The sequence below is a fragment of the Adiantum capillus-veneris genome, chromosome 5, assembly GCF_014529385.1.
Source record: "Adiantum capillus-veneris isolate H3 chromosome 5, ASM1452938v2, whole genome shotgun sequence".
Lineage (NCBI taxonomy): Eukaryota > Viridiplantae > Streptophyta > Polypodiopsida > Polypodiales > Pteridaceae > Adiantum > Adiantum capillus-veneris.
This window is the reverse complement of record NC_140935.1, coordinates 65,648,025-65,671,415: the sequence shown is the minus strand read 5'-3', so window position 1 is coordinate 65,671,415 and position 23,391 is coordinate 65,648,025. Positions and strand designations below refer to the sequence as shown.

Below are 23,391 nucleotides of genomic sequence, written 5' to 3'. Positions count from 1 at the left end.
TGCGAGTTCCACAAAACCAAAAAAAAAAAAACCTTCCAAATTTGAAGAACTATCCATTGCTCATGGAATATTCACAAAGACGTCTCTGAAAGAAACTTCTAGAATCTTTTCTACCTCATGAGCTAAAAAGTCATAGATTCTTATGGTCAAATAGCTATGGCCCATATTATGCCTTTTTATGTAAAGGAACTCATTTGGACATTGTAGCTTTGGTAGTCTAACGCATCCAATGTGCTTATCACCCCTCATCACTATCTCACACGGGCATGGGCAAGAGGGGCGCCCGAATTTACAAGTTTTGCTTCACCCGAGTTTACCTATTTTCTCGAATTCGCACCAAGCGCATCAGACGGCTCAGATCGTACCCGATCCTCGAAATGGGTGTGCGCCATTGATACCCTCATGCCCATGTCTGTGTGAGATAGTGAGGAGGCTTATCACCCTTGCTTTCTAGCCACGATTATGCTAATGCCATTATGTCCCTAATCTTTCTTTGTAGCCATGATTACCCTAATGCCATTATATTCGTAAGCTTTTGGTTAAACTCCACAGTTGTAACCGAAGCCTGATCATTTGTAACCCCTTTTCTTATTCATATTATTTCCTTCATGTTTACCATGCTTCTCATCTACCCATATGATCTCACAATTGGATAGATTTTATGGAAAACCTTGGGTACACCTTGAAAAACAAAATGCATACTTAGTGGCACACTATTTAGATTACTGAACATTTATGAAAAAACTCTAGCCTCAAACATAAATCAAGCTATTATGCATAGTAATCAAGCTATCTACTTTGCATCAACTCTCTCTCTCTCTCTCTCTCTCTCTCTCTATATATATATATATATATATATATATATATATATATATATATATATATATATATATATATATAAAATGACATCATTTAATTACTCTTTTCAATCACATGCATTAAAGTATGCATGTTTCATCGGCATATCCACCATAAGGTCTAGCATAGTCCACATGGACACATTAGAAGCTCCTTTCTACAACGTATTCAATTTTTCTCATGTTGCTGGTTGTCTTGGAATGGAAGTGGAAAACAATGGACTTCAACTAATATGTAACCAAGAACTCTAGCTCTATGTTGCATAGCATATGGTCTTAAGCATTCGTAGGCAACAAAGAGGGTTTTTTCTAATTTAGCGGCATTATGCATCCTCGATTTTTAGCCTAAATAGGGATCATTGCCTCTAGATTTACATGCTTTTTTTGGCTGAGATTGAGCTAGGCTTCTCCAAATTATTTTCTTCATGCTTACCATCCTTTTCGTCTGCCCATATGAATTCACATCTAGATAGATTTTATGTAAAATATTGAGTACATCTTTTAAAAAAGCACACTAATTGACACAGTATTTAGATTATTTTACTCTAGTCTCAAACATGAAATGTGAGTACATGAGGGATTAGAGTGAGGTTATCCAAACTTTATGGAACTCTCTAAGAATCAATAAGCATGTTAGTTGTCAAATGAGTCTAAATGTTTCTACCACAATTGACTTTATCCTTTTGTACAACAAAGTATAGCTCAAGAAAAATATTCAAATTTTTTTATGAGTTTTTTTTTCTAGGAATGGAAGTGGGAAATAATAAGGTTTTCCTGATGGCTTTAATGGCTTGGAAACTCTATAGGAAAGAAAATTAAGAAGAAAAACACAAATGTATAAGATGCATTCGACCATGTTTATTTATATGCACACAAAAAGTCTTTTGACTTTCCACCTCCGTGGTCTTTTCATTTCCTAAACTCACCCTGTTTTGAAAGGATTTTTAATTTTCCAAGATTGGGGAGGCCTAATGGACTTTGACTAATATGTAGCCAAAACCTCTAGCTTTGTGTATGTCACTAAGATGGAAGCTTCTTAAAAGCTTTGTAAGGCTTTGAATGCATTAAAAAACATGGAAATCTATAAAAGTCCTCTTGATTTTTCTCATTGGTAGGGTTCCTTATACTATACTCCATTGCATAATGCACTCAACCTCCCCAAACTCGCTTAAATCTTGAGCCAAATCCCTTTTTATTGGAGTGCACTATGTTGAAGAGTTGCAAGGTTGGAAAGCCCCACCACCATAAGCAAGATCTTGAAGTAAGGCCCTATAATTGGCAACAAGATGGGAGTAAAGATAAAAAAGGTGCATTCGAGATTCACCCTCCTAGTAGAATGCAAGAGCCTTCGAGGTTTACTTTATCTACTTTTCCAACTAGAAATGATGATTCATTGTACGAGCAAATGTTTTGTTCGTTGTGCGACCGCAAGCTAGTTCTAAGGTAATGGTGGTGTTGCCCAAGTTGGTGTTGACTTGAATATCATGGTGGTGATTACAATGATGCCATACCATCTTGCATGCACATGACTTAGAATAGTGAAGGGGCAACAACCACTTCAAAGGAGGATGGAGAAAGAAGAGGCTTTTTCAAGGTCAACAACTTCATTAACACCCTTCCTATCAAACCACTAAAAATGGGTTTCAATTTGTTGGCCTTGCCCAAGTTGTGAAAAAATATGTATTAACCCTACAATACCATGTGTGGTCTACTACACCCATAGTTTCATGTTGCTTTCTTCAGGACTAAGTAACACTGAGCAATTATTGACGAGGGGGGAGAGGTCTCCGTCCTGCCTTGATTTTTGCCTAGCCCAAAGTTTGGTTCGCCTCAAGATGCCTCCCCCAAACCCTAATCGTTGATCCCCTCACCACCCCTCATTAAATCCATGGTGTTACTTAGTGCCGAGGTGTTGCTTTAGCACTTTACAAATTAAGAAAAGAGAAAACCCACAAAAATTGAAGGAATGAAGTCCAATAGGATTGAAATATGTGCAATTTACCTCTAGAATTTCCCAAAATCTTTCTAAGGAAATGGCTCTAAAGTCAAACTCTAGAAAAATGCACATTATAAATGACTCAACTCCCCAAATGTGTGTGTGTGTGTGGCGGGGGGGGGGGGGGGGGGGGGGGGGGGGTTGTGTCTAGAGTCTAGAGAGAGAGAGAGAGAGAGAGAGAGAGAGAGAGAGAGAGAAGCCTTGAGAACCTTTGTGTGTGCAACAATTACTATGATGAAAGGAGGAACCTTGATTCATCTTGGGTATCTCCCATGTGTGGACAAACGCCACATTCTAAGGCTGAAGGAACGTTAGGAAAAGATTTTCATAAAATACGAACCACCCCCAAAACCCACACACTCTCTCACACACACACACAACACGCGAGGAAGTTAAAGGAGACTAATGCGTGAGCACGTCCTCTCCTCTTCTCTCTTCTATATCATAACTGAATAAAACCTCCCCCTTAATCTAACAGACAAGAGTCTCTCTCTCTCTCTCTCTACATAAACCCAACACGTACACACCCAAAAAGCCACTTCTTGGCACCCACCCTCTTCTCTCTCTTCTTCTCTCTCTCTCTCTCCAAATGCGTGCAGCAAAGCGATCGTGCACGCAGCGTGCCCAGCTTGCTCAAAGCTCTGATTTCCGAGAAGCCCATCTCTCTCTCTCGTCGTGAGGCTTCGTGGACAGCAGCCGTCTCATTCCATACCTGGCACTGGCAGATCTTCGATTTTACCCCCACACACAAGTATCAATAATGCCAGTGCTTAGTTTGAATGTCGCCCACATACACACACACATGCGCGCGGTATGGAGCATATATATTAGCTTTTGACCTGCAAATCCCCTTCACATTACTTTGTCTGTGACTCTTCACGAGAGAGGGGGAGAGAAGAGTGTGTGGGGTGTGTGGGTGTGGGGAGAGAGAGAGAGAGAGAGAGAGAGAGTGTGTGTGTGTGTGTGTGTGTGTAACAATGCATACAATCCTGTGACCCTCATTATTTATCAAGCTGCTCTTAAATAACCAATCCTGTGCATTAGGCGCACTTATCAGAATCAGAAATTGTATGCTAATCCAAATCACTCTTTCTCATAGTTGATCTACCCTCACTAATCAATGAGCAGGTGTGCTTGATTACACCTACACATTGAAAGCACTTTCAGTTACCCTTTCATTCCTCTAGCTGTGTATGTATCAAACATACATTCCTAACCATAAGCATATGCATGCAATTCTTTGTCTACTCGCACACAGGCCGCATTCTTCTACACCAATGCAAGCATAGATTCTATTCAAAACTCACATAGGCATCAATCCTGGCAACTCCTGACAATACCGATCCATTAATTTGCTCATATCCCCCCCAATCGCTGGGGATCATGGGTACCCAGCACAAGAACGGGGACTACATCGACTCTGTGGTATCAGAATTAGTTACTAAGAGTCGCAAGAGTAGCAAGAATACGCGCGTCGTTGCTAGCCTAACATGCTTGCAATTCAGCTTCGCAATCTATGCCACATTTCTCTTATACTTCATGAGCCCAACAGTGGACCTCATGACAGACAATAGTGCCTCATGGGCCTCTCACATTGCCAAGCAATGGCATGGCTTCATGTCACATCCCTCCTCTCGCAGACAGCTCATTGATCAAAGCTTGCTTCCTAGCGCAGGCCCAGATATACCGCAAGTCGTCTGCGAGTACGAACATATCGACTTTCAACAGAAAAAGTCGAATGATACCAAAATGCTGACCATCAAGAGCCAGCTTTTCAATGACATAATGCAGTTTCAGCAGCAAACCCGCGGTGCGGAGACTCTCAAAGAGCTCATGGACCTGCCCTCAATGTGGGACAGGAAGAATGAAAATCCAAAGATCACAGTCATACTCAACCACTTCAAACGGAAAACGCTCTGCGCACAGCTAGATGCTCTTAAGCAGCAAAGCATACCCTTCCACAGAGTGTGGGTACTTGCATTTGGCAGCCCTAGTGAACACCTCTTCCATCGTATAATTGAAAGCTACAACGATACCCGCATCAGCTTTGTAAGCTCCACACACGACTTTAAGTACTATGGTAGGTTTCAAGTTGCCCTGCAATCTGATGGTGCCGACTACATCTACATCCTCGATGATGACATGATACCTGGGCACAAAATGTTGCAGATTCTCTCACACATTGCAGGTACAGAGAAATATAACAATGCAGTTTTAGGAAGCATAGGAAGAGTCCTGCCCTTTCGACAAAAGGACTATACATTTGCAAGCTACAGAAAGTTTGGTGCACGAGAGGCAGGCTTGTATCTGCCAGACCCGGCATACAACATAGTCGTGGACAGAATCGTGCAGGTGGACTTCTTATCAAGCTCCTGGTTTCTCTCTGCTGAACTGATTAAAACCATCTTCATAGAAACTCCATTCACATTTGCGACAGGCGAGGACCTTCATTTAAGGTACGAAAAGGATTCAACTCTTGTCACATGAGTGATGACTGTGTGTGCATGTGCGCACACAGGCTAGTCTTACAAAAATGAGTGTCAAATTCCTGCATTCATGAGCATGTGTGCAAGTACGGAGTCTAGACATGCTAAAAGGATGAATCATGTAAGAAACAGAACATAGGCATGGTGGATACATAGTTGTGGATGTCTGCACAATAGGAGAAATCATAGGTATAAAATACACAGGAAAAATGGCTACCTGTGAGTCGCCTTCATGCATGGCATACATTTTCTCTCATGTTCTTTGATGCTAAAACTGATGCGATTGTTGAGTCAAACATCCACAGCTACCAACTTCAGAAGTACCGAGACGCAGGCTCATTCGTCGTACCCGTCGACCAAGACGATAAGGATACTTGGGGAGATAGTGAGCATAGGCTGGCCCAAATATCAGAGACAACAGTGATTTTCAAAGATATCGTTCAAGTCCGAGATGATCAATGGTGGAGAGCCTTTTCAAGAGGCTATGTCACACAATGGGCCTCTATGCACCCTCAACAAATAGATGCTCTTATCTACGCCCACTCTCTAGAGGATGTTGCAAGCCTTGCTCCTCTTATTCAACAATTCCGCAACACCCCTCAGAAGAAAGCTTTTCTGGTTGTTCCTGGAGGTTCTCTCTGTCCCTGTGAAGAGGCCGCCGTTAAGCTTGGCTGGCCGGCTAGCACTTGCCATGAGAGGAGGTTCAAAATTTTTGACCTTGAAGTGGGATCGATATCAAGGTCATTGGCTTCAGACATCTCTATCATACAGGAAATCCATGCTTCCATGAAGGGGCTCATCAAAATACATTCTCCAGCTCTGGTGATTGCCGTTGGAGACGTGGTTGCCAATGTCCGTGACGCCCTCTCTTTGGCTGTTTCGAAGTACGGGAGAAACACATCTATGGTCCTGCTTCCGCGTACTGCGATTGCACACTCGGTTTGGATACCTAGTGTTCGGACACAAGCACTTCAACGTATGAACTCTGAACTCAATAGCATGTGTTTCGTGAGCGGGTGTGCATCGAGTTCGTTTCATAGCAGCATCCATTCATCACTTCTCACAGCTGTATGCAATTCATGATACATTGTCTTTTCTCAGTCATAAGCAAAGCGCTTTCCTCAAAAGCGCTCCATGGACTGCACCTTTTTGCTTGCATAGCATCCCTAGCTTATTTTGTATGTAATAATCTTGCCGTACTTATGCTTGCAGATTGGAGTAAAATGAGCATATCCGTCAATATCATCACCCAAAACAGAGTCAATTCTCTCCAGAGGCTCCTCAGATCAATTTCAAATGCGTACTACCTGGGTGATCGTATCACAATATCCTTCAACATGGACAGCAAGGTGGATGATGAGACTCTTCAAGCAATACATGAATTTGAGTGGCCACATGGCTCTAAAATACTCCGCAGGCGTATCATTCAAGGCGGGCTAATACGTGCGGTCAGCGAAAGCTGGTTCCCTGCGACAGATAACGATTTTGGGCTGCTCTTGGAGGATGACATAGAAGTCTCCCCCTTGTATTACATGTGGATAAAGTATGCACTACTGGCATACCACTATGACCCATTTGTCTCTTTGCCAGAGCTGAGTGCAATCGCCTTGTACACACCCAGGCTCGTAGAGGTGGTAAAGGAGCGACCCAAATGGAATGCGACGAATTTCTTCAAGGAGCTGCATCCTAACATGCCATATCTTCATCAGTTGCCATGTAGCTGGGGATCCCTCTTCTTCCCCAAGCACTGGAGAGAGTTCTACAAGTACATGGGCATGAGGTACACAGAGGATGCAAAGCAGAATGCGGTGCAAATACCAAAATCAAGAACAAACGGATGGCAGGCATCATGGAAGAAATTTTTGATAGACATGATGTACCTGAGAGGGTATGTGGCATTATATCCCAATTTTCCGCAGCAAGCGAGCTTTTCGACGAATCACATGGAGCCGGGGGCGCACATAAATGCGTCAGGGAATGTGCTGAGACATAAGAAAGAGGATTTTGAGGTGCCCTTGTTGGAGGAGGATTTCTGGGAGCTATTGCCGCAGAAGAAGATGCCGCCGGCGTCGAGGCTACCAGTGCTGAATCTCTTCAATCAGCCCACTACACTGAAGGGGTTGAGGGGAGCTGGGGCCAAGCTTAAGCAGGATGTTTTGGAGTGTGGGGAAGGAGAGATTGTCATTGTTGATCCCATCACAGGCTCTCCAAGTGAGTGCACCAAGTTCTCATAGAAAAAGCTTGTCTCATAACCCTAAACCTAACTCTTCTCATTCATCGGTCCCATACATCATGCTGGGGACTAGTCCTCAATTCATCGAATCGCCTCTGCATTCATGAGCCATCCCCTTCTTCTGCAGAGAAAACCCCCTGCCTCCAATTTTTGTATGGGCATGTATTTTCTCTTTGTGGATACAAAACATAGGGGAAGCTCGTACTGATACTGCGATACAAAATTTGCAACTATAATCTCTCCTCCCGAGTTCACCTATAAATCTTTGAGGTCTCTTAGCACATGAAAACTTGTCTTCTTAACCTTCCTTTTTTTTATTAAATTTCTGTTTTTCACCAAAAACAAAAAAACTTTTCTTCTTCTTCCTCAAACACACACTCACACACACACACACACACACACACACACACAACAGGTTGTGAGTTCAAGGCTCGTCAGATAGATATTTGAGGTCTCTCAAGATCGTCCATACAACTTTAAAAGCTCCTCTCTCTCTCTCTCTCTCTCTCTCTCTCTCTCTCTCATGGAAATGGCCTCTGCGGAATTAGGAGAATTAGAGAGAGCATTTTTGTGAAACTACTTTGAGAACATAGAAGGTGAACTTATTTAGCGGTGTCAACTCCACCATAATACTTAATTAACTTGGCATGAACAGTACTTTTGCAAGAGAGAGTTTAAAGAACTTGACAACAATTGAGGACCGGATTTATGTAGAACCGGTTACAATCTTTGTGTTCCTTGTGACCTAGGTGATGCAATGAAGATTCATGCATCATGAGCATAACATAGACTTTGTAAAAAACATTAACCATCCCCAGTCTCAGTCCCAAGGCCTCAAACACCTTCAAAGGTGGAGAGAGCTAGCGGAGAATGAAAGTAGGGAAGAGGAAGAAGAAACATTCATAGGAGAAAGAAATAATTCCTCACTTATCATCACTCCTCTTGCTAGCATACATAATAGCATAGTAATGAAGATGGAGAAGATGTCAAGCTTAAGCATTGAAGCATGGCTCTTGGTTGGATTTGCATTCCATAGCCAAGAGTGTTGGCGTAGACTATCAACTTCTCTACTAGCTTGGAGAAGGAGATGGAGCTCTTGCACTTTGCACTTCACACAATGAGTGTGTGTGTGTGTGTGTGTGGGAGATTATACCCCCCAAGCTAGTCCCCCTTCTTGCTTTGGTCGACCCCCTCTTCTATCTCAACACGGAAGCTCATTGGACCCTTGCCACAGCATGGCCAATCACATGCAGAGTGCATATCAAGCAAGCACGCTAGCTTTGGGACAAGTGTCCCCCTTTCCTCTTTCAGAGAGAGGGCTTGATAAATTCATAAACAATTGATCAAATTAACTAAATTATCATTGGACCCCTTGGTAGGCCAACCAATAGGCTTTAGGTACACTATGAGGGCAACATGAAGAGGAGCTTGACATGTGTCCTTGTTGCCTCCTTGGTCTAGGCTTGCCTTGTGTGAGGGTGTGTGTGTTCTCTCTCATGCCCCTACTTGTAAGGATCCTTGTTGAGCTTTTGACACCTCAAGCCCCTCAACCTTGGGCCCGGTTCCAACCTCAAGTACAACCTTAGCATCTCAAGCACGACAAGCACCTCAAGCATCTCAGTCATCAAGCACGAGAAGCACCTCAATCTTGGGCCGCACTCCCACCTCAAGCACAACCCTAGCTTACCTAAGGTCTAAGGCTTTTCACACTAACTATAGGAGGTCTTTAATGAAGCTAACCCTAAGGTCTTTAAGCTCCATTAGGTAGCCTTGCTCTTTGACATACCATCTCTCATTTGGATCCCTTAACCATTGGCCCTGTGTTGAGATAGATCTGTAAACACATGTCTATATGCTAACCCTTGTTCCCGTTTATTCTCCCACATTAAATGATCAGGTTTAATATGAGGTTAGATATTAGCTTTTATGACATTACCTCTCTATTGAAATCATAGTTGTCCTCGACTAGGAGGTAGAAGAGATAAAGCCTTAGTCATTAGTCAATGTTTCTTAGCGTGTAGAGGATCCCTTTTTACTCTACGACATCATTCCAAGATGGTTGACCAATCCATTTCGTGCTTGGGAGACGTAGTTGCTGCAAGCATCTTTAGTCCATTTTATTCTCCCAAGTAGAGTGACAAATTCTACTTGGTGTTTGAGAGACGTCGTCATCACAAACATGATCCTAAGCATACATACTCTTAAATTTGTGCACAATGAAAGAGAATTAATCTTATAATACAAAAATATTAATCATTCAAAAGAAACATGTGCATTTGCTTACTCTAATGTAGCATTGTAAGCATTGACAAGGTTCATACTATCCTTAAGCTGTATTCCTTGCATCCATCTAGCACCTTCAAAAGGATAATTTTTGAACTTAATAAGATACCGTCGGATAATCTTACCATGTCGTAGTATCTTGTCTTCATGCCGAAGGATAGCTTTGGGTTGTAGCACCTCTTCTTGGTCTTCGATTTCGGGAGGGTCTTTAATAATTGGTTCACTTGTTGGCAGGTCTCCTTTGTAAGGATTAAGTAGGCTCACATGAAAAGCATTGTGTATGAACCAATGGTTGGGCAGCTTGAGTTGATAAGCCATCTCATTGATTGGCTTCAAAATTTGAAAAGGACCATAGTATCTTTTGTTAGTTTAGCATAATACTTTTGATGGCCTGTAGGATTTTTGCCCGTCGTTTGCCTCAATCGAGCTTTGGAAAATTTAAGTAAGACCCAATCATTTTCTTTACACGTTAAGGCTCTTATGTGCTTGTCAGTAGCATCTTTTTGCCTTTATTGAGAGATGGATATAGCCTCCTTAATCTTTGAAAAGATTCTTGTAGGTCACGGCTATACTCATTGGCAGCGAAGATCTTCCCATGTACTTTAAGTAGCAAGGGACTTTTAGGTCTTCCCTCAATGATTTCAAAGGTGCTTTTCTCGTAGAAGTATGGAAAGTATTATTGTACGCATCCTCTACAAGGGGTAAGTACTTTTTCCATTGTGAGCATTGAGCTACTTCTATAACATAAGTCTTTAGTAGATCTAGAATCGTAAGATTGGCAATCTCACTTTGGCCATCCGCTTGTGGGTGATAGGCCGAAGAGAAATTCAATCTTGTACCTAGATTTTCAAAGAGACCTTTCCAAAAGTTACTAGTCATTCTACGATCTCTATCTGACACGATGGATGTTGGCAATCCATGGTGTTTGAAAATCTAAGATATGAAGAGAGTTTCCATTTGGTGTGCCTTAATAGTCTTTTTCACAGGAATAAAGTGTGCTTTCTTGCTAAACATGTCAACTATTGTCCATATTCCCGTATTCCCATGGATAGACTTGGGTAATCCAAAGATAAAATCCATGGATATACTCTTCCATGGTGAATTAGGGAATGGCAATGACTGGAGTAATCCAGGTTGCTTCCCTCTATCATATCTAGTCTTTTGGCATACCACACATTTTGAAACTTAATCTTGTATGTCCACTTTCATGGTAGGCCAATAGAAGTATGTCTCCACTCTTCGAAGAGTAGGCAGAATGCCTCTATGCCCCGCATAGGGAGGAGCATAGGATTCATACATAACTTCCTCACGAAGGGAGTCGGTAACACGTAGCCTATTGCCATGGAGAAGATAACCATTCTGCAAGGTGATTGGTTCCTCTTTCTTCCCCAAAGCAAGGACTGACATTATGTCTTTAAAGTCAGGGTCAGTAGCATACTCCTCTATCATAGAAGATAGATCATTGTAAGTTGCTATAGATACCGCATTAACTTTTGGTCGTCATTGTGAAAATGCATTGGCCACTTGATTGTGCTTACCAGCAATGTGAACAATATGAAAATAAAATTACGAAAGAAAATTTTCCCACCTCATTTGTTTGTTGGAAAGCTTGTTTTGCATCATGAAGTACTTGATACTTTGGTGGTCGGTTTGCAGAATAAATGGAGTCCCCAATAGATAGTTTTTCCATGTGTCTAGGGCATGTAGAAAATCTAAAAGCTCTTTTTCGTACATTCCCAAGACTCGTTCATCGGCATTGAGAATTCGGCTCTCATATGCTATGGCATGCCCTTCTTGAAGCAATAACGCTCCAAGGCAATCACCACAAGCATCACATTGGACTTCAAATGTCTTTGAGAGAAGCGAAAGCATAAAGACTGGTTGGGAGGTAAACTTCTCTTTGAGTTTGTCAAAAGAATTTTTCTCCTTAGCAATCTATGAGTACTTAACATTTTTCTTTGTTAAGGCATGTAATGGTCCTGCTATTTGAGAGAATTTTGTTATGAAGCGTCTATAGTATGCACACATACCAATAAAGCTTCTTAGCTCATGTAGATTCCTTGGGTTAGGCCATGCTTTTATTACCTCCAACTTTGATGGATCCATACGGATATCATCTTGAGAGATAATATGACGTAAGGATTGAATCTCTTGAACGAAAAGTTCGCTTTTCTTTTGATTGATGAAAAGCTTGTTTTCCCTCAATGCTTGAAAAATCGCCTGAAGATGTTGCTTGTGGTCCTCCAAGGACATGGAGTAGATGATGATATCATCAAAGAACACTCCAATGAATTTGCGATAGGATCTAAAGATTCTCCATCAAACGATTGAATGTGGCTGGTGCATTAGTCAAGCCAAAAGGCATGACTAGATATTCATAAACACCAAACGTTGTACGAAACGCGGTCTTAATGATATCTTCATTCACTATCCTTATTCGATGATGGCCACTTTTAAGGTCAATCCTATTGAAGTAGGTAGAGCCTTGTAGCTTATCAAATAGATCTTCTACCCAAGGTACAGGAAATTTATTTTTAATAGTGATATGGTTTAGTGCTCGATAGTCCACACACATGCAATATGTACCATCTTTCTTTTGCACTAAAAGGACTGGAGAACAAAAGTGAGACGAGCTAGGCATCACCATCCCTTTGTCTAACAATTCTTGTACTTGACTCATGATCGCCTCTTGTTGAGCTTGGGAAACTCGATAAGGAGGCTTGTTAGGCGGTGAGCTTCTTAGTAGGAGCTCAATTCGATGGTCATCATCCCCTCGATTTGAAGGTAAGTCCATAGGGATATCATCGATGAACACATCTTGGAATCCATTTAGAAAATTAGACAAGTCCAACTCTTCTTGATTCTTACCATTTACATTTGATGAAACATTAGGACCTTTTTGACAAAAATCATGTATGTAGAAAGTGAGCTTTTCATTGATTTATCTAAAGCAAGAGGATTATGACCAAACTCACTAGCATCTATATACATGCTCTTTCCCCTGAAGGTGAAGTAGATTCTCCTTTCAGGGAATTTCATGTTGGCATGCGGTTGAACCATGGTGCCCCTAGGATAGCATCCTCATGTTAGAGAGGAGAGATGAAAAAGTCTTCTTTGTCGATGTAGCTTTGGACATGAAGCCTCAACTTCCCAATCAAGGTAGTAACGGAGGCTTATTGTCCCTTGAAAGCTGTATTGGCAGTTACAATATCTCCCATCTTGAAAGCTTGAATGCCCAACTTGGTGGCCAACTCCATTGATATGAAGTTGTGAGTAGAGACGGGTCAAACAAGATGAAGGTATCATGCTCCCTTACCTTTCCCCAAGCATAGGAGAGAGGTGGCCCATTGCAATGAGCATCCTCTTTTGGAGATTCGATAGTGGAAGCTCTAGGAGTCTCATTGCGGGCATTTCTCTTGGGGCAAGAATGATAGCCATGTCCTTGCTCCCCACACTTAAACATTTGCGGTCCTTGCAAAAAGCTTCAAAATCTTTAGGAGAGAGTTTTTACCTTTTTAAACTCCCTTCTCCTTGGATCGATTGTTGTTGTTGTTGTTATTGGAATTTCCTTGGGAAGAATTTTGGGTATATATTTTTCCCTTTGCATCACTTTTGTCTTTGCTTTCCATGGGCTTGACATTCCTTCTAGCCCCTTGTTGTGGAAATTGATGCGCGAAGCAACCATAGTGTGGTGGATTAATTTGGTGATAGAACCAAGATGTTGGGAGTTGACGTACTCGGCCATCTCTTCAGGTAATCCAGCACAAAATTGTTGCTTTTGCTTGGTAAAATCTATCTTTTGAAAGACAGTAGCCTTGAGATGTAAATCCCAAAACTTGTCCGCGTATTTGTGGATAGACTCATGGGAGAGAAGCTTCTAACTCCACCATTCAGTAAGCACTTTGTCATTTGAATCGCTTGCAAGGAATTGCTTCATGATGGAAACTCGTAGAGTTTTCCATGTCTTTGGGGCTTCGTTGTTGCCACGAAGGCTAGCCCACCATTGACGAGCAGATTTTTGGAAGTGCATAGCTACATGGCGTAGCTTGGAGGACTCTGTGAAGCTCTCGTCTCCAAAGGCCGCATCAAATTGCTTGATAAATGCCAATACTTTGTCAGTAGCATCGAAGGTGCCATCATAGGTGAGAAAAGAGATACTCTTTCTTCCTTCTTTGAACTTCTTGAGCTTTTGGGACCAGCTAGGGGCTCTTCAAATACTACAGTGAGTGTGTGTGTGTGTGTGTGTGTGTGTGTGTGTGTGTGTGTGTGTGTGTGTGTGTGTGTGTGTGTGTGTGTGTGTGTGTGTGTGTGTGTGCGCGTGTGTGTGTGTCCGCCCTATCCTAGGCACCAAACACAATGAGTCGCTACTAGGCCCATTGTGAATGGGCCTACTACCTTATTAGAGAAATGAGATTTTCTTGGTTAAAGTGTAACCCAAGCAAGTCATGCTGAGTAAGAGTTTGTACAATTTTGTTGACTTTTGTTTTCTATTAAAGCCGTTACGACAATATTTCCCTATTAGTAGTTTTATATCTTCCCAGGCAAGGAGATAGTTGGAAGAGGAGTAGATGATTAAATATAGCAGGTTGATACAAGTGCTAATCACTGCTTTGTGAGGTCTATTATTATTCCTCTAATGAACTCCAAAGGTGGCGGTTTAAGGAGATCTCTTTTCCACACATAACTTACGTCGTAACCTCCAACAGAAGGAATATGAAGGGAGATAGAAAGGTTAAGGAACTGTACTATACCAATGTGAAAAATGCCCCGTTGGGTGTTATGAAATTGTGTAAAGAAGTAGGTTCAATCTTTAGACAGTGAGGGTAAATCAGGTAGATTTCCTCGAGGAAAGCTCTATTGTTGATGCTTAGTATGTCATCCATATATCTGTAAGTATGCCTGAATAGTGAAAGTTTATCCTTCCTATATTCCATGGCTTGGAGAAACCATTTGTATTCGAAGAAGGCCAGGTAAATATTACACATAAGCGGAGAGCAATAGAACACCATGGGGATGCCTAGGCATTGGTTGAAATAGAGTCCACCAGAAACTATAGTACAATTATTAAGCAACCATGAGACGTAGAGACAAAGCTTCTCTTCATTGAAGAGTAGGTGTACGAAGTAAGTCTTTTTTAACCACCTAGGTTTTTTGAAAAATGAAATGTAGAAAAGAAGCTTCTTTCTTGCATTGGAGAAAGCCATTTTAATCACCTTGGCTAGAACATTCTTAAGGCCAATATCCCCATCAAGGGGGATGTTTTCATAGCATTGTGTGATATCTGCTAAAAAATGTGGAAGATTTGCTGAGGGAGGTTAAGCGAGACGTCAGTAGAGTTTTTTGTTAGCCAAAAGGGGTTGTACTGTACTTGTAAGAAATCGTGGCAGATCTTCTGTTAGTGGCACAAATAAGTTCTAACTCAGCTAGTACTAGGTCAAGGCAAAGAGTGATATCCTTAGTGATATCAGTAAAGATACCATTGGAAGCGTCAGATATCCATTTGAACTTATGCTTATGTATCTTATAGGTGGGAAACAATACTGGTAGTTTACTGTTCTGTACAAAATAGCTTAGATTCCCTAAGTGTTTTGAGATGTTACTGGTAACTGTTTGAAAGAGTTAATTCTAAAGAATTATTTTCCAGACACCCAATCGCGGGCAGCATTTCAAGCTAGGTTTTTGCGGATAATAGTGGGACATTTAGAGCTTTTGTCAAGCCCGACTATGAACCATTTCTTAGAAATAGTTTGAAAATCAAGAGCAAGCTGTGATGTAAGCCAGGAGTCATCAGCGGATAACCATTTTCTAGGAATTTGTGATATTTTCTGAATGAAACATTCTTTCACCACTTTACTTAAGTCCAGTAGGATTGTCTTCTCCAGCCGGAGAGAACTAACAAGGTTAGTCAGGCAGCTTAGTACAACTGATAGAGCAAGGTAAGGGTTTTTGGGAGAGTTAGGTATGTGATTGAGCCCATTGGCCAAGATTCTACGTACTTTAATATGGTATGTATCAAAGTTCTTGCAGAATGTGGTAAATTGATAGCATGTACATTCGGGAACAGATTCATGCCGAAGAAAATCATTACTATAAACCATGTTTTTTACGGGTCGTTGATAAATCCATCCAATGAGTATATTATTGAGTAATTTGTGATTGCCAAAAAGTAGGTCAAAGCACTCACAAAAAAGGGTTTTAGGTTGTATCCAATCGAGAAGTACATTGTGAAAGAGACGGTGTATGTAGATATAACATTGGTTTGGAGCAATCTTGTTGAGGGTGGTGGTTATGGAGCGAGCTTTAGAGCGAGTTTTTTTTTTTTTTTTTCACCACCTATACCTCCCATTGCCGCCCCTTACCACCCATGACAACCAACACCCTAGTCCACCACCGGTGGTTGGTGGTGTTAGCTCACTATCACCATCTGCCACTCCTCCTCCTACCACCACCGCCCATTGCCGCTGGTTCTCCTCCCACTCTTTATTTCAGTGGGCTACTCAAGGACCTCCTCTCTCTCTTTCTCTCTCTCTCTCTCTCTCTCCCTCTCCCTCTCCCTCTCCCTCTCCCTCTCCCTCTCTCTTTCTTTCTCGCTAGTCATAGCTGACCTCTCTCCCTCCCTCCCTCTCTCTTTATTTCTCTCCCTCTCCCCCCTCTCTCTATAGCCTCAATCGAAGAGCACGAAGCCCTCTACGCATTGATGTAAAGACAGAATTTTTCTGTGTAATGGAAGGCTTTGCTGTAACAGCATCTCAGAACTGAAAAAACTGTCAAAACTTTGCATTTTTGTTGCCGACTTGAAGGCAATGTCAGACAAAACTCGCAAGGGTGGAAAAGCCACACTCGCCATGGAGAATGATGCAAAATCTCCAAGGAATTTGGATGCTAATCCAACCACATCGTCTACAACAACGGAAGCAATGATCATGGCTTACTTGATCTCGTTACAAGAAACCGTCAACAAGCAAGGTGAAGAGTTACGCGCACTTGCAATGGAGAATGGTACTTTAAGAGTTCTCATTGTAGAGAATGAGCACCTCAAGAAGGTTCTTGAAATGCAAACAACACGCTTGATGCATCTTGAGAATGAAGTTCAAGAATGTAAACGCTCTCTTGTTGACATGAATGTAGTGAAAGAGCGCTTGAGCAAAGTTGAGAGTGATCATGTATTGAAAGAGGAAACGATAGATACAATACGACATGATGTATGTGAGATGAGAAATGCATCCAAATCATGGGCTAATATATGTAAGGATAATGTGGTTTCTACATCTCCTATCACGCAAGCCGTTGTCCAAGCAAAGAATGTAGAGAATGTGGACACTCAAGAATTGCAAGAACGACAAAAACGCTCAAAGAACATCGTCATTCGTGGAATCAAGGAAGAAAGCATGGAAACACCCCAATCTCTTGCGGTTGCTATTGAAGAGTTTTTTGCTACACACTTTGGCATGTCAGGAATCATGGCTTATGGTGCACATCGAGTTGGAAAACAAGGAGTCCCTCGCTCGGGAGAAAGACCTATTGTATGTACCATGGCTGATGAGGTAAAGAGAAAGATCATCCTTGAAAATGGTTGGATCTACCTCAAAGGAACGGGTTGTAATGTATATGAGGATCGCACTCTTATGCAACAAAATGTACGTCGCAAAGTATACGAGGAAAGAAGCAAGAAGGTTAAGGTATCATCTCAAGAAGAAAAGGCACTTGAGGAGGATGCAAGTCCACCCAACAAATAGGGACACATGATCTATGAGACCAACTCACGCTTGCGAATAAGCTTTTGGAATTGTAACGGGTATCCATGGAATGCGGGAATTGGCATTGATGAGCTTACCAATGACTCCGATGTGATACTTCTTGTCGAAACATGGGAGCATGATGCGCAACGAATTCTTGGATTTGACAAATACGATGTGCATTCTTTGATGTGGGCCAAAAATGCAAAGCAACGAAGAGGCCAAGGAGGCGTAGCATGTATGACCAAAAAGGGTTTGAAAGATGTTTCCATTGTCAAAGAAGATAAGTATAAACGCTACTTATGGCTGAAAATCAGTCCACCAAATGGTCAAGTCATGTTTGTGGCCGGCTGCTACATTCCTCACTATGACTCCAACTTTTATGCTCGCTTGAATATGGATAGAGATCAGCCCTTTGTTGAACTAGAGGAAGACATTGCTCATTACAAGGATCAAAGTGAAGTCATTGTTTTTGGAGACATGAATGCTCGCACAAATATGTTACAACACGACACACAACAAGTCGACATACCGCATGTATCAAGAAGAGTGGATGACTCATACATGTATAATCGAAGTTCTAATGATGCAAAAGAAGTGGATCACTATGGAAAGTCACTTCTACATATGTGCAATAGTACCGGAATGCTCATTGCAAATGGTGTATCTCTATGGCAAGGCACCAATGACTTTACATGTAGAAAGCACAATGGTGCTAGCGTGATTGACTATATGTTGTTCTCAGAAGCCACTCTAGAATGCATACAAAGCTTTACACTTGGTGAATGGAATCCGGAATCGGATCATAGGATGTTATGTATTGACCTCAAGTGTGGTAAACGGCCCGAGCATGTAGCCTCCAATCATGATGTGAATCATTTGTACCTACGTCTAGACTTCAAACGAGCACTTATATATGCTGATATGGTGGACCAAATGTTAAGGATGATAGAGCATCAAGGGAGCCCAACATTAGAATGCAAGTGGAAAGTTTTCAAAGAAGTAATTTTCTCTTGTGCGAAGGAATGCTTTTCGGCGAAACACATGTCTTGCAAAAGGTCTAAGAAGGGTAGCACCAAGAAGAAATGGTTTGACATGGAATGTAGTCAAGCCCGAAAACACTTGCTAAGATTGGATGCAATCAAAGACAAGGAAGTTTACTTGGAATGTTCACACACATACAAAGCACTTGTTCAAAAGAAGAGGAGAAGGTGGGAAGTCGAAAAACAACTTCTTTTAGCACAAGAGAAAGCACATGCATGTGGCAAGTTTGGCAAAATCTAAAAGGCAAGCGCGTTGAGAGCTTTGGTGACTTGACTCTTGAGGATATGTATATGCATTGTAAGAACCTCTATGAGCAACCCAATGTTGATAAGATGGAGGGTTGTAGCTCCCTTCCATTTATGTCTCCCTTCTTTACCATTGAAGATGTATGCCGCGCGCTTGAGAAACTTGCTACTCGCAAGGTAGGTGACCTTCAAGGTGTCAAGGCTTAAATGATTAAATGGACAAGCAAGAAAACACGATATTGGATATGCGATATGTTTAACCTTGCACTTCAGTATGGCATGCCCCATGATTGGAGTGCAAATTGGATCAAACCTTTACACAAAGGAGGAGATGTAAACAATGTGAACAACTATCGCACTATAATGGTTGGTTCTTTGATGGCAAAGTTATTTGGATGTATCATGGAGATGAAGATAAGTGAATGGGCTGAAAAGAATGGAAAACGTGCGCTTGGCCAAGCAAGTTTTCGAAAGCATCATAGCACTATTGATCACCTTGTCACTCTTCGAGTTCTTATGGAAGCGTCTTGATTGAAAGGAAAAAAGTTGTATTGTTGCTTTGTGGATTTCAAGAAAGCTTTTGACATGGTACCGCGAGGAAATCTTTGGAGATGTATGCAAGCCTTCAAGTGCCGAGAGAATTTATGCATGCAGTCTTTCGCATCTACCAAAAAGTGATATGTCGATTACGTATGGGAGATGGAATTTCAGAATTTTTTGCAAGCACTATTGGTGTCAAACAAGGATGCCCACTTTCCCCAACCCTCTTTGGGCTACTCATTGATGAATTGGAATACATGGTTCTTGATTTTATGCAGCAAGAAGGCATCGAAGAGGTTAAGATTGGAAATGCGGTGATCATGCTTTTGCTTTATGCCGATGATGTAGTGCTCTTGGCACATACCTTAGAAGATGCACAAAAGCTTATGAGTGTCTTGGAACGCTTTTGCCTACATAGCGGGCTGATCGTGAATGGATCCAAAACCAAGGTTATGCTTGTGAAGACCCTCAATGACGAAAATCCATGCATTGTATACAACAATGAGAAACTTGAAGTGGTAGATCACTTCAAGTACCTTGGCCTTGAGGTTCCATCCAATCATAAATGGAAGGATTGTGCAATGCGTCGCTTGGAAGCCGGAAAGAGGGCTTATTATGCATTTGAGAACATGTGCAATGCAGGAGAGATCAAGTGTTGGGCTCTCAAAAAGTACCTCTTGACACATTGGTGACACCGGTGCTTCTTTATGGAGTGGAGGTGTGGGGTGGAAGCATCGGGAAGTCTACTTGGAAAGAGTTTGAGAATGTCCAAAAGCGTTTTCTCACCAACTTTCTCCAAGTCAAGACACAAACACCCTACATGCTCTTACTTCTTGAGTCCGGATCGCTTCCCATTGAGGTCTTGGGCATGGAAAGGGTTGTGGAGTACATGCGTAAGACACAACGTAGCCCTTTGCATCGACTTCCTAGAATCGCATATGAAGCAAGTCAAAAGGTTCAAAAGACATGCAAGAGCAAAATACTAAGTTCGGGGTGGATGCTTGATATCAAGAAATGGTTTGGAAGATGGGATGCATGTCACTTGGTCAAGGATGCGTCGATCGACTCCCAAGTTAATGAGGCCTTCTTACAACGCCAATGTATCATGGCTTGGGAGAAATCCGGAGGTTCTCGCTTCAACCATTACACCACACACGTTGCCCCAAACTACAAATCTCTCTTCTTCTCGGAAAGAGGTAACCGAACCCATTCCTACATCCTTGAGCCCATCCCGTTGAGTGCGATCCGCACCATTGCCTCCATTCGTCTTAGCTCCCATTCTCTACGCTGCGAGACAGGACGTTGGGGCACTGGCGAGGAGTGTCATCGACTTTGCACCTTATGCCCTCGTCAAGTGCGAGAGAGTGAGTACCACACACTACTTGAGTGCTCAGCTTTTGACCACATTAGGTCCTCTTTTCCCGATATATTCAGCCATGAGCTCTCCCTACATACCTTCCTCTCCCAATCACGATGTGGACTCTCTATTGCGACGCTCATTTCAGCCATTTTTTAGCATCGAGAGTCACTTATGAACTCCACTCACACCACGTGACATGTTCATTTGGTCCCATAGGTCATATTTGACCTCCGAGGATGATAATAGAACTATCTCTCTCTCTCTCTCTCTCTCTCTCTCTCTCTCTCCCTCCCTCTCTCTTTCTCTCTCACTACTCAAGGACCTCCTCTCTCTCTCTCTCTCTCTCTCTCTCTCTCTCTCTCTCTCAATCTGTCTCTCTCTTTATTTTCTTGATTTAGTCTCTCTTTCTCTCTCACTTGTCTATCTCTACCCTCTCTCTCTCTCTCTCTCTCTATCAATCTCTCTCTCTCTCTTTATTTTCTTTATTTAATCTCTCTTTCTCTCTCACTTGTCTATCTCTACCCTCTCTCTCTCTCTCTCTCTCTCTCTCTCTCTCTCTCTCTCTCTCTCTCATCACACATTCACTAATTGCATATCAAAAGACAACAATGAAAGAATTCATTTTGTTGAAAACTCAAAACAAAATATCATCATTTGCACAACTCAAGGTAAATGTGATAGCACAACAAATGCTACATTATTACAACAGTCTTTTTGCACTCAGTAAAGCTTTGAGCTCGTTATCAGCCAGACTAGACTGATGGATGAACATGTTGTTGTTTATGTCCATTCCAAACACTCTCAAGTAGATATAATACAAGTGTTTGCAAGCCACATAGGTCATTCCTTCCCCTGACCTCCTTTGGAAGTCTCTGCAAGTACAACTAGGATTCCTAGCTACTGTGACTCGATATTTCTCACCACGTAACTTCGAGTTTGGTGTTACTGCAATGAAGACTTCATGCTTACCGATCTTTACCATTTCCACTTGTTCGATGACCATTTCTAGTCCTAAAGCACTATCAATCCTTTTCGATGCCTCTTTAGAAACACCTGTCCTATACCTGCCGGCACACCTTTGCCCTTGAACTTCCATAGTTTCTGTTGCGATATGAAACCCCGCTAGCTGCAAAGACTTTACTTCATGCGTTGTTAAGTCCGTGCCCTGTGCCACTGGCCACTCAAGTGGAGGCCTTGGAGGCCGCATTACAATATATGGACAAACATCCCACACATGTTTGACATCATCACTACAAAACCATACCCATGTCTCATTGTTACGCCCCTCCCAGTTGCGTTTCCCCCAGAAACTTGGTGCCGTTGTTCCCTCTTTGCATAAATTCACCTTTTTCTTGCACTTTCCTCCTTTGATTTTTCCTTGGCAAGTGAACTTAGACCCCGGTTTGCACCTGCGGATTGCCCACATGGTGTCATTTATGTCAACCTCGATGGCCCTAATTGTCACCCCTTCATTCTCCTCATCCATATAGTGATCTTGGATTACATGTGATGCATCTCCAAATGACAACTTTCGAGCCTTTCTTTGTCGAGAAACATTTTGAGTGACATACTCTGGCATGTGTGAACTATTTGCCTCCTCGCCTATAACATTGCCAAATGTCTTGTGTCGCCTTGTCGTTGTAACCCAGTCTCCAAAAAACTCTGGCACCTTTGGAAGATCAGTTCCTCTAATTGCATCGTTCACAGCACGGCTACTCTGTGATGGAGTAGGTGTGTGAATTTGTCGTGAAGCTGCCTTGTCTCTCATCTTGCTTATGCTTGGTCCGCTTCCTATATACTTACCCTCTGTATATGCCATTCTTTTGGATTGTTGAAGAAGAGTGTTCCCAATATCCGAAACTGTTGCATCGTACAAAGAAATTTTAGGCTTGTGACCTTCGCCTGCTAGCCATGAAGCGTGACGTGACTCTGAGAGATTTGTTCGAGGGACGACATCGATGCAATAGTCATCTAAAGCCTACAAAAAAATAAATAAATTTACATCTTTGATATCATGAAGGGTCTAATTAAATGGACATCCTACAAACTATTGTAGAATAAATTTGAAAACTTACACCAACAATTTCCTTCCTCCAATGAGGGTACCTCACATGCCACCAACTCAACCAGCACTCCATTGGGCCTAGATTCCCATCTGCCACCTTTCCTGTTGCCCACCAAGCTCGAATGAACGGATATTGGCCCTCTGCATCTTCACTGCTACGCGCGCACCGCCACAATCGACACAGTCGTTTGTGCTCGTCTTGAAATGCATTGAGAACATATTTTGTGGTGTGGATCCCTAGACTTTGTTCCCAATGGAAAAGGCATGATCTCTCCCTACCTTTCATCACCATATCCGGACCTCCATTGAAAATTGTGCGCACCGCATTCCAGTTTGCTTGGGCTTCATATGCCATAAAGCCAGCAAAATCTGGTGGGGGCACCCCATTGCGCTCTAGCACGATGATCATTTGTTGCCAAAATATCATATGTGTTGTAGTGTCCTCTTCTTTCATCTCACATATGGCAATTGTCATTAATTCTTGGACAGTGAACATCAACACAAAGACACATTAACATTTACGTATGTGTCAATATGTGTTTAGTA

General features: G+C 42.1%; 2 protein-coding genes and 1 long non-coding RNA gene across 3 annotated transcripts; 1 reads left to right on the top strand and 2 right to left on the bottom strand.

Moving 5' to 3' along the window:
• Nucleotides 1–3,397: 3,397 nt before the first annotated feature.
• On the top strand, nt 3,398–7,834 carry LOC147457454 (uncharacterized). Its single transcript, XM_086512338.1, has 3 exons — nt 3,398–5,309; nt 5,645–6,315; nt 6,552–7,834. The coding sequence occupies exons 1-3, from the start codon at nt 4,237–4,239 to the stop codon at nt 7,571–7,573; spliced, it is 2,766 nt and encodes a 921-aa protein (XP_086368464.1). The 5' UTR covers nt 3,398–4,236; the 3' UTR covers nt 7,574–7,834.
• Nucleotides 5,053–5,694, bottom strand: LOC147457455 (uncharacterized). The gene is made up of 2 exons (XR_015188108.1): nt 5,557–5,694; nt 5,053–5,298 (listed from the first exon to the last, which is right to left on the bottom strand). It is a non-coding gene; the product is annotated as an uncharacterized LOC147457455 (long non-coding RNA).
• Nucleotides 7,835–21,414: 13,580 nt separating the features above from the next.
• On the bottom strand, nt 21,415–23,254 carry LOC147457453 (uncharacterized). The gene is made up of 4 exons (XM_086513321.1): nt 22,856–23,254; nt 22,338–22,758; nt 21,845–22,286; nt 21,415–21,472 (listed from the first exon to the last, which is right to left on the bottom strand). The coding sequence occupies exons 1-4, from the start codon at nt 23,252–23,254 to the stop codon at nt 21,415–21,417; spliced, it is 1,320 nt and encodes a 439-aa protein (XP_086369447.1).
• Nucleotides 23,255–23,391: the final 137 nt, after the last annotated feature.

What these genes read in the sequence shown, in the direction of transcription:
- LOC147457454 (XM_086512338.1), top strand. Translation starts at nt 4,237, where the DNA reads ATGGGTACCCAGCACAAGAACGGGGACTACATCGACTCTGTGGTATCA. An exon ending in GGCGAGGACCTTCATTTAAG is followed by an intron (nt 5,310 to 5,644) that starts GTACGAAAAGGA and finishes AAACATCCACAG; the next exon opens with CTACCAACTTCAGAAGTACC. An exon ending in TCGGACACAAGCACTTCAAC is followed by an intron (nt 6,316 to 6,551) that starts GTATGAACTCTG and finishes TTATGCTTGCAG; the next exon opens with ATTGGAGTAAAATGAGCATA.
- LOC147457453 (XM_086513321.1), bottom strand. Translation starts at nt 23,254, where the DNA reads ATGATCATCGTGCTAGAGCGCAATGGGGTGCCCCCACCAGATTTTGCT. An exon ending in GGAGGAAGGAAATTGTTGGT is followed by an intron (nt 22,759 to 22,855) that starts GTAAGTTTTCAA and finishes ATTTTTTTGTAG; the next exon opens with GCTTTAGATGACTATTGCAT. An exon ending in GCCAGAGTATGTCACTCAAA is followed by an intron (nt 22,287 to 22,337) that starts ATGTTTCTCGAC and finishes GAGATGCATCAC; the next exon opens with ATGTAATCCAAGATCACTAT.